The following is an 11940-nucleotide window of genomic DNA, read 5'->3' on the forward strand; positions in this document are numbered from 1 at the left end:
ACAGTGCAGGAAGAGTCTAAACCGATTTCGGGGCTTTTTTGCCCCATCATCAATAGACCCATATCCTCTTCTCTCCGATTGAACCAGATACCTCGATGCGTGCCGTCCCGGATTGCAACGAACGAAATGTCTCGGATATCGTAGCGACATCTGCTGAGAAACAAACTAAGTTCTCAATCTAGTAGTACATAAACCAACAATAAATATCGTTCTACATACCACCAGATTGACAACAGATGGAGACCTCTCTGGTTACAGCCTGCGAGGCTTTTAAAAATTATAAGCCATGCGGCTGCTAAGACGATCAGAAGATGAGGGAATTTTAAATAATTCACGTCCCATCTGCTCAGCGTGATAAATCTCCAACGAGAAGGTCTCCTTAGTACTCCAAAAAGATTAAATAAATTAGACATTGAAAATGTATAAACATTTACAATGGCAGCTACGTACGACGTTGCTCCCGCTTGGCGGCGCTAGTGTAGTTGGGGGTCAACGTTTTGACAGTTCTTTAAGCTTGTATGGTAGTTTTGTTTTAATTATTGCGATTTAATAAATTAGGGCAGAAAAAATACGGATCTTGAATTGTTTGTGAGTTGAAAAACGAATTGAGAAAAAAATGCAAGAATTACTGGAAAAAAGTTATTCACATGACAGAGAGGGGAAAAAATTTAATCCTTTGTAAATTTACTATTGAACTAAGACATTTAAACTCCAGCGCTACAGATTGGTGTAAGAAATATGAAAAAATAAAAGCCTGATGAGTCATCTCCTAAAATTGTTCCTAAAGATAATCCATGAAAGAATATCTAAGCTGTGTGAAAGTCAAATTTTGCCCAACCAGTTCGGGTTACTAAATGTTGGTACGAGAGAGGCTTTGTTTTCAATACAAGTCTTATTTCAGAGATGCAGAGACGTCAATTGCGACGTATACGCATGTCTGGTTGATTACGAGAAAGCTTTTGATCGAGTACGGTACGCCAAAATGATGCAAAAATATTAAAAGAAGCAGGAATTAACAACCAAGATCTGAAAATAATTAGAAATCTTTACTGGAATCAGACTGCAAACCTCAGAGTTAACGGTGAACACACCGAATATGTGAAAATCATACGTGGAGTGAGGCAAGGCAAGGCTGCATTTTGTCCCCCCTAATTTTCAATCTTTACTCTACCTGCTGAAATAATATTTATCGAAGCTTTGAAACATACACAAAGACAACCTAGAAAACCTACAAGTCCTCATTAACAAAATCACGTATTACAGTCAACAATATGGACTCAATATAAACGTAAAGAAGAGAAAGCTTATGATCATTAGCAAGAAAAAGATAACAGAAGGTCAACTCTACATCAACCAAACCCCTGTAGAAAGAGTGAGGCACTACAACTACTCCGCCACCATAATAAATGAAGAATGAGACCAAGAACCAAGAGATAAGAGCGCGCATCCGAAAAGCTAGATGCTAGATCAACCTTCAACTGTATGGGGGCCTTATTCAAGAGCCACCTTTCTCTTGATATAAAAGTAAGAATGCTGAGATGCTACAGGTTTGTTCGTAGTACGATCCAAACGATCAGCAACCGTTGCCAACCATCAGACACATGCGCAGTTAACAGCTAGCGTTGCGCAGTTAACAGTTAGCGTTCGTAGGCTATGAACGCGCATGCGTCTGATGGTTGGCAACGGTTGCTGATCGTTCTATGAACAAACCTTACGTCTTCTCTGTCCTTTTTTATGGTGTTGAATCATAAACCTTGAACGAAGATATGCTCCGAAAATTGGAAGCATTTGAGGTGTGGCTATATCGGAAAATTCTTAAAATCCCATGGACTTATCGGGTCACAAATGAGTCGGGTCACAATCGGGTTCATAGAAGAATGGGGAAGAACCGAGAGGTACTGACCACGATCAAATCTCGAAAGTTAGAATACTTTGGACACATTATGCGAAATGAATCCAGAATATGCCCTCCTACAAGCCATCCTGCAAGGAAAAATATTTGGAAAGTGAGGTCCAGAAATAAGAAGAACATCCTGGTTAAAGAACCTCAGAACCTGGATCAACACAACATCTGTGCAGCTTTTCTGCGTTGCTACAGATAAAGTGAAGATTGCCATGATGATCGCCACATTCGTCACGGATAGGTACATCAAGAAGAAGAAGGTAACAAAATAAAAGACAAATAAATAGTATTTAATGTTTTTGCAGTCGAATCCAGGGCCAATACGTAATCTGTTTCAACAAAATATTTATTGCTGATACGTGCTTTTATTGTCAGCACATATTTATCTCTTCTTATTACTACAATCCACTTTTTTCTGATCAGATTATCTTTGAAAAATCTTTGTCCTGATATTATAGATAAGCACAAAGCTATAGGACAACCCTGAGGCATCTTATTTTCCCAAATTAAATTCACACAGCGAAATAAATGCAATCCTTACTTAGAAATATATAGATTTGGACAGTTGACGTGACCTCCAACTAGACTAGCGCCATCTACGTTGAGCTTTTTTTTCAGATTAGCTGCCATTTCATTGCAACCCGAAACTGCAGCAGCATTATATTCTAGTTCAATCAGAGAGTGCAGGAAGAGTCTATACCGGGTTCGCGACTTTTTTGCCCCATCATCAGTAGACCCATATCCTCTTCTCTTCGACTGAACCAGATACCAGATATCCCGGACGGCACGCGTCGAGGTACACACACCCAAACTTATATAGAATCATCTGATATTTCTTATTATTTCGTGCGAATTAAAAAAAAAAACGAACACACGAAGTCAAACAATATTTATTTTAAAGCAATTTAATAACAAATACATAACAATTAAATAAAACAATAAAGTATTTAACAAACAAATTGAAATTATTTGTTTTAAAGTCAATAGCATAAAAAATTTCAATGTAAAACGAATAATGTTTAAATTGTTTTTATTTATTTTTTTTTGTTTTTTTGGTAGTCAGTGTTATCACATCTAGTTCTTGTGCAAGCTTTAGCTTGCGTGGGCACGCTCCTAATCAAATTATCAACATTTTGTTGTGGTAGGTTGCTCCATCCTTCAAGAGCAGCTGTTTTGTGGATTATCCTGGCGAGCTCTAATTTTTCTTTTAAGCATATCCCACAAATTCTCTATAGGGTTAAGCTCGGGTGAGTAAGCAGGCCACTCCAAACGAGGAATACCTTCTGCTTCAATGATGTCTCTAGTCACTCTAATGGTATGTGAAGGTCCATTATCATGCAAGAAAATTAAATTTTCTCCTGTCGAACCTCTCCAGAGCCTAACTACAGGTTATCAACATACTTGTGAGCAATTAAAGTTGATTGGATGAAAATTAAAGCAGTTTTTTTACGGATCACAATTCCTCTCCGGCACATATTTATCTCTTCTTATTACTACAATCCACTTTTTTCTGATCAGATTATCTTTGAAAAATCTTTGTCCTGAGGCACTTTATTTTCCAAATTAAATTCACACAGCGAAATAAATGCAATCTTTACTTAGAAATAAGTATATAGATTTGGACAGTTGACGTGTCCTCCAACTAGACTAGCGCCATCTACGTTGAGCTTTTTTTTCAGATTAGCTGCCATTTCGTTGCAACCCGAAACTGCAGCAGCATTATATTCTAGTTCAATCAGAGAGTGCAGGAAGAGTCTATACCGGGTTCGGGACTGTTTTGCCCCATCATCAGTAGACCCATATCCTCTTCTCTTCGACTGAACCAGATACCAGATATCCCGGACGGCACGCGTCGAGGTACACACACCCAAACTTATATAGAATCATCTGATATTTCTTATTATTTCGTGCGAATTAAAAAAAAAAACGAACACACGAAGTCAAACAATATTTATTTTAAAGCAATTTAATAACAAATACATAACAATTAAATAAAACAATAAAGTATTTAACAAACAAATTGAAATTATTTGTTTTAAAGTCAATAGCATAAAAAATTTCAATGTAAAACGAATAATGTTTAAATTGTTTTTATTTATTTTTTTTTGTTTTTTTGGTAGTCAGTGTTATCACATCTAGTTCTTGTGCAAGCTTTAGCTTGCGTGGGCACGCTCCTAATCAAATTATCAACATTTTGTTGTGGTAGGTTGCTCCATCCTTCAAGAGCAGCTGTTTTGTGGATTATCCTGGCGAGCTCTAATTTTTCTTTTAAGCATATCCCACAAATTCTCTATAGGGTTAAGCTCGGGTGAGTAAGCAGGCCACTCCAAACGAGGAATACCTTCTGCTTCAATGATGTCTCTAGTCACTCTAATGGTATGTGAAGGTCCATTATCATGCAAGAAAATTAAATTTTCTCCTGTCGAACCTCTCCAGAGCCTAACTACAGGTTATCAACATACTTGTGAGCAATTAAAGTTGATTGGATGAAAATTAAAGCAGTTTTTTTACGGATCACAATTCCTCTCCGGCACATATTTATCTCTTCTTATTACTACAATCCACTTTTTTCTGATCAGATTATCTTTGAAAAATCTTTGTCCTGAGGCACTTTATTTTCCAAATTAAATTCACACAGCGAAATAAATGCAATCTTTACTTAGAAATAAGTATATAGATTTGGACAGTTGACGTGTCCTCCAACTAGACTAGCGCCATCTACGTTGAGCTTTTTTTTCAGATTAGCTGCCATTTCGTTGCAACCCGAAACTGCAGCAGCATTATATTCTAGTTCAATCAGAGAGTGCAGGAAGAGTCTATACCGGGTTCGGGACTTTTTTGCCCCATCATCAGTAGACCCATATCCTCTTCTCTTCGATTGAACCAGATACCAGATATCCCGGACGGCACGCGTCGAGGTACACACACCCAAACTTATATAGAATCATCTGATATTTCTTATTATTTCGTGCGAATTTAAAAAAAAACGAACACACGAAGTCAAACAATATTTATTTTAAAGCAATTTAATAACAAATACATAACAATTAAATAAAACAATAAAGTATTTAACAAACAAATTGAAATTATTTGTTTTAAAGTCAATAGCATAAAAAATTTCAATGTAAAACGAATAATGTTTAAATTGTTTTTATTTATTTTTTTTGTTTTTTTGGTAGTCAGTGTTATCACTTCTAGTTCTTGTACAAGCTTTAGCTTGCGTGGGCACGCTCCTAATCAAATTATCAACATTTTGTTGTGGTAGGTTGCTCCATCCTTCAAGAGCAGCTGTTTTGTGGAATATCCTGGCGAGCTCTAATTTTTCTTTTAAGCATATCCCACAAATTCTCTATAGGGTTAAGCTCTGGTGAGTAAGCAGGCCACTCCAAACGAGGAATACCTTCTGCTTCAATGATGTCTCTAGTCACTCTAATGGTATATGAAGGTCCATTATCATGCAAGAAAATTAAATTTTCTCCTGTCGAACCTCTCCAGAGCCTAACTACAGGTTATCAACATACTTGTGAGCAGTTAGCTTGTTCTTGCTTGTCTTCCTCGATCGCTAAGTACACGATTTCGTGGGTCATCTTATTTTACACAAATCCTGACTTTTTCTGAAAATAGCACATTTTGTCAATCCCTAATGTTCCAGTTTTGGTGGTGAAGACACCAAGTTAGGCGATCAATCTTGTGCTGCCTGGATAACCGGGAGCACAAGTTCGGGAGCACACATCGGGAACCCATAACTGCGTCCTGCTGTATACTTCTTGGCACGAACTCTTCTTCTTATCGTTTCAACTGAAAGAGTTACACCTGTAGCTTCCAAAAGCTGCCTCTGGAGCTGCAGGTGAGAAATGGTTGGGTGTCTTCCAGCTGAATGGACAATTAAACGATCGTGGCTAGCTATTGCTAGTTATTACTTTTTGGCGACTTTCCCTTGCTTTATTTTTGAGCTTTCCTAGTCCTGTTACCTAGCATAGGTTTTGGACAGAACGCCCTGTGTGACGTCTAGCTCTACAGCTATGTTTCTCTGAGAACATTACTTGCTCCACAAGACCAATAATCTTTCCCGGTTTTAAGTTCGATAACCCCATATGACGCATATTTTCGTTATTGGACGCAAAAGTTAGTTTATTTATTTTTGTTCAATTTGCAACTCAAAGAAATAACCTATACCGTACCTAGCTGTACTAGCTGATTGTCATCGATTTGTTTATTTTCAATAAAAACCCTTATTCTTCGCAACAATAACAAGTTTTTTTAAAAGAAATGAATATTACTCTGAAATACATGGTGATTCCATATAAGGTTGGGTGTGTGTATACATTTATATACATTTTTAATGTCTAATTTATTTACTCTTTTTGGAGTACTTAGTTAGGAGACCTTCTCGTTGGAGCTTTACCACGCTGAGCAGATGGGACGTGAATTTTTTAAAATTCCCTCATCTGATCGTCTTAGCACCCGCATGGCTTATAATTTATAATTTTTAAAAGCCTCGGAGGTTGTAACCAGAGAGGTCTCCATCTGTTGTCAATCTGGTGGTATGTAGAACGATATTTATTGTCGGTTTACGTACTACTAGATTGATAACTTAGTTTGTTGTTTCTTTTAGTTTAGTGGCGTCGGAAATCCGTGTCAGATTAGGAGAATACGATTTCAATAGACCAGATGAATCCCGTTCCAAAGATTACGAAGTAGCTGAAATCATCGATCACGAATACTTCGTCTTGCCAACATACGAAAACGACATGTCGATTCTCAGATTAAAAACCGCCACAAGCTTTAATTCGTACATTTGGCCAATTTGTATGCCCCCACGTGATGGTGATTACACGAATGAAACCGTAGTGGTGGCAGGGTGGGGGCAGACGGTTTTTGCAGGATCGGTAAGTCCTATATTGCTACAGGTGGCTATGCCAGTTTGGCCATTGGACAAATGCATGGACGCCTTCGTTCAGAAAATTACAGACGATAATATTTGTGCAGCTGATTATGAAGGTGGAAAAGATTCATGTTTGGTACGTATCAATTAATCACTTATGAACATAAACCTTTGGATATATACCTTCTCTCCTTTCCATGGGGAATGAAGATGAAACAGTGCTTCATATTTTTATGAGTGGTTTCCATTTTGTTCTATATTCTTTTTTTCTCATTGATATCTTCGTCTTCTTTTGGTGCCTATTAGTTTCGAATATTGGCAATCATTCTGGCTATAATTATTTTATTAACTGATGCTTTAAATAGATTAGTTGTTGTTGTGGAGAACCATTTCCTACGGTTCTTTAACCATGATATGCTTCTTCTCCCAATTCCTCGCTTTCCGAATACTTTGCCTTGAAGGATTACCTTCAGTAATCTGTATTTAGTGCCGTTTCTCATTATGTGTCCGAGATATCCTAACTTTCTCCTTTTAATGGTATACATCACCTCTCTTTTTTTTCCCATTCTTCGTAATACGGTCTCGTTGGTTATCTTGTCCGTCCATGATATCCTTAGGATTCGCCTGTATAGCCACATCTCGAAGGCTTCAAGTTTTTTCTCCATCGCTTCAGTGAGTGTCCAGGATTCAATTCCGTAGTATAATATTGAGAAGATATAACATCGTAGGAGCCTTACTTTTATCTCCAGATTAAGGTTGTGGCTTTTAAAGAGTTTGGCCATGTTACTAAATGCACTCCTAGCCTTCTCTATTCTACATTTTATTTCTTGTGAGTGATTCTATTGTTCGTTTACTATTGTTCCAAGATATGTATACATACTGTTTTAATCGGTCCACTGGTGTATTCTTGATAAACAGTTGGGTGTCTCTAATTTTGTTTTTGCTGATGACCATAAATTTAGTTTTTGATATATTTACTTGTAGTCCAAATCTTTCACTTACTTCATTTACTTTGTTTATTAGTTGCTGTAAACTGTCCAAACTGTCTGCAAAAATAACGGTGTCGTCTGCATAGCGGATGTTGTTTAGGCGTTCTCTAACGTATTAGGGACTGGTTCTTCCTCTCATCAAAAAATCAATTCTTCCAGGTATTATCGATACTCTCTTTGTCTACGATTATCTCTACATTATCATCTCTCTCCTGATTATATCTCATTGATATAATATATAACTATTCAGTTACTATCTTGCGTTATAATTTGGTGTATTGGAAACCCATTTGGAAAACATCTCTCTGATACCGAAATTTTCGTGTATAATAGTGAAAACACTCATCATCATTAGCTCTACATACAACCCATGGTGGGTCTGAACTTGTTCTAGGATCAGCTTCCATTTCTTCCTATCCTTCGCCTTGGTTTTCCAATTGCATATTCTTAACACCCTCAAGTCGTCCTCCACCTGGTCCTTAAATCGTGCTATGGGCCTGCCCCTTCTCCTCATTCCATCCGGTCTTTGGATGTAAATGTGTTTCGACGGCTTCATCTCATTAATTCTCTCTAAATGGCCTAGCCACCACAGCCTGTTTATTTTGATGGACCTCCCAATACTAGGTTAGGTTAATTTAGGTTCTCCATGTATTCTCAGTAGGTACTTGTGGAATAGGCATATTTTCGATTCTAGCATTTAAGCCACCTCCAAAAACAAAACTAACCAATAAGTTTTCAGGGTGATTCTGGAGGCCCCTTAATGTACAAACTGAAAAATGGACGATGGATCACCATTGGAATAGTATCTTGGGGCATTGGTTGCGGAAATAAAGGCACTCCTGGAATATATACTAAAGTAGGGAACTACTTGCCTTGGATCATAAAACATACAATGGCGAAGAAGATTGCAACGTAATTACATTATTGTTGATATTTGAATTTATTGTATGGTTTTAGGTTTCTATAATATTGCACGCATGTTACAATGTTATAATAAAATTAAGCAACTAAAAATATAATTTTATTGTACAAATTAAAAATAAAATCAGTAAAATATACAATTTTTTAACCTTTTTTAACCTTTTTTAACTAAAAATTAACAATAGTTCTTACAAAATTTCGATTACCCCTCGTAGGATGTTTGCATCGAAATTTTAAAGCTCAATCACAGTGCTATTTATTTAGTTGTATACAGGGTGATTGATTAGTGGGGTAAGGCTCAATAGATCCGCTATAGTAATAGATAGCGATAAAAGTTAATAACAAAAATTGTAGACAACTTTGAGATTCATATTATAAAATTAATTAGAAGGTGGCAGACCCAACTTGTGTTTTTATAAATAGAACATCCTGTATTTTATTTTATATTCGAAATCTCCTTAACTGTCCCATCACAAAAATATAATGGTTTGTTATGTTATACAGGGTATGTACAAAGTTATAACCAATTTTATATGAAAATCGTAACAAGTTCAACATCCTGTATAAATAAAAATAAGCACAACAGAAATGGTTTATTGGTGCCATATTTTTTATTGATTGTCAAAATGTTCAAAACTGATTAATATTGCTAATTTTCTTTATACCGAATACAGGATGAGTCAGAACGCAAGTACACTATTTTCTCAGTAATTTTAAATGAAACAGCCTGTATTTTATATCGCTATTGAAAAGTACCATTACCATACTTTAATTTTTATATAACATTCTTTATGTCTAAATTTATTAGTTTTTGAGATATGTACATATTTTCATTTTTCAGAGCAAATTATTAATAAGTGTCTAAATTTTTCCAAATTTTAAGTAAGCCATGACTGAATTGTCGAAAACTGACATTTAATCATGATAAAACTGTTATTGTTTTATTAAATAGTTGAGATGAATTTTACTGTTGAGGAAATAGTAGATCTGGCCGGATGTTGGGGGAGTGCAATAAAAATGCCTTATAATCAGTAAGTATTTATCATGAGCGGTTCCCTGGAAGACGACAACCTACAACAGCAATCTTTGAAAGATTGCCGTAACAGAGGAAAACAGTTACTGAAGATCCACATATAAGTATTAGAAATATTTCCAAAGAAAAAGAACAATCTTACTACTCTGTCCAAAAAATTCTTGCAAAAAAAAACAGAATGCACCCTTACCGCATTCAAATGCACCAAGAATTAATTCAGGACGATTTTGAAAAGAGAATATTATTTTGTGAATGGGCCTTAGATAACATCAATCAACAGATATATTTCTTGGATAATGTACTATTTGGAGATGAAGCTACGTTTCATAAAAACGGTTTAGTCATGGCTTACTTAAAATTTGGAAAAATTTAGACAACTAATAATTAATAATTTGCTCTGAAAAATGAAAATATCTCGAAAACTAATAAATTTAGACATAGGGAATGTAATATAAAAATTTAAGCACGGTAATGGTACTTTTCAATAGTAATATAAAATACAGGGTGTTCTATTTAAAATTACTGAGAAAATATTGTATTTGCGTTTTGACTCACCCTGTATTTGATATAAAGAAAATTAGCAATATCAATCATTTTTAAAAATTTTAACAATCAATAAAAAATATTTCACCAATAAACCATTTCTGTTGTTCTTATTTTGATTTATATAGGATGTTGAACTTGTTACGATTTTCAAATAAAATTGGTTATAACTTTGTACATGCCCTGTATAACGTAACAAACCTTTATATTTTTGTGATGGGACAGTTAAGGAGCTTTTGAATATAAAATAAAATACAGGGTGTTCCATTTAAAAAAACATAAATTTGGTCTGCCACTAGGTTATCGAACACCCTGTAACATTCTAACTAATTTTTTAATATGAATCTCAAAGTTGTCTACAATTTTTGCTATTAACTTTTATTGCTATCTATTACTGTAGCGGATCTATCGAGCTTTACCCCACTAATCAATCACCCTGTATACGGGGTTGCACAAAGTTTGTTTGATAGTTCGTTTTAATATCTGATCTCAGTTACGAAAAAAATATTTTTTGTTTTAAAAGCGACAGACAACCCATTGCCTATTCATTTTACCCCGTATACATTATATTGTTATATATTATAATATATAAATACATGTAATATGTAATCTATTCCTCTTAGATACTTATATCTTTCTTATGTTATGTTGATTCTTTAACCCATAGTTTCTATATATTTATATACATATATATATATATATATATATATATATATATATATATATATATATATATATATATACATAGGTTATATAAGAAATATATAAGGAAAAGGTATATACTCAAATAGCTAGGGTCGCAAGGGATCGAACGTCAGTAATGTTGCCACTCCGTTTTATTTTCAGGATTTGTTCAGAATATTATATGTGTACCCTACCAATTGAAGAACCGATATAAATATCGTTCTTTTCTAGTTTTTGATCTACTTTTTCCTTTAGGATCTGTTTCAAACCGTCTGATAATATTGAGTGAATCAATGAAACGATATAATAAACTCCACCACATAATTGAAATAACATCGAAGAATAATATTTCAGCCAACTAAGATAGCTATCGTTCACCCTAGCCCTAGCTCAGTCTCCTAAGGTGTGTGTTCGTCTTGTCCTAATCAAAAATATGAACTATGAAAATCTGGATTGGAAGCAAACAAAACAATATTTTAACTAATCATGTTTATTGTTCAATAAAGATATAATTAAAATGTCTTCTTCTTCTTCTTCTTCCTTCTTGTATGTAGGCTTTAAAGCCTGTTTCTTCTTCAATATTATCCTCCTAAATTGTTTAGGTTATCGCACCACCTTTTTCTTGGTCTGCCAATACTTCTTCGTCCATTTGGTGACTTATCTCGTGCTATTCGTACTATCCTATCCTCTGCCATTCTACTAATGTGTTCGTTCCACTCCTGTTTCCGTTTTGTCACCCATCCATTTATGTCTTCTATATTGCATGATCTTCTTATGTTTTCGCTCCTCTCCCTATCCAACAGACTTTTCCCTGATATTCGTCGGAGCATTTTCATCTCTGTTGTTTCTAGTAGTCGTCTCGTTTTAGATGTGTCAGGCCTTGTCTCCGCCGTGTATGTTAATATAGGTCTAATTGCTGCTTTATAGATTCTTGCTTTTGTGTCTTGTCTTAAGTGTTTGTTCTTCCAGATTGTGTCATTAA

At 35.2% G+C, this 11940-nt stretch overlaps 1 protein-coding gene across 1 annotated transcript in view; it reads left to right on the forward strand.

Moving 5' to 3' along the window:
• The window catches only part of LOC114333022 (trypsin-1), a 28795-nt gene extending 19957 nt beyond the window's left edge, over nucleotides 1-8838 (forward strand). The window contains exons 6-7 of the mRNA XM_028282836.2: nucleotides 6519-6924; nucleotides 8517-8838. Of these exons, the coding sequence (XP_028138637.1) occupies nucleotides 6519-6924; nucleotides 8517-8693 (583 nt within the window). The 3' untranslated portion in view covers nucleotides 8694-8838. The remainder of the gene's footprint in view (nucleotides 1-6518; nucleotides 6925-8516) is intronic.
• The last annotated feature ends 3102 nt before the right edge of the window (nucleotides 8839-11940 follow it).

The sequence above is a fragment of the Diabrotica virgifera genome, chromosome 10, assembly GCF_917563875.1.
Source record: "Diabrotica virgifera virgifera chromosome 10, PGI_DIABVI_V3a".
Taxonomy (NCBI): Eukaryota; Metazoa; Arthropoda; class Insecta; order Coleoptera; family Chrysomelidae; genus Diabrotica; species Diabrotica virgifera.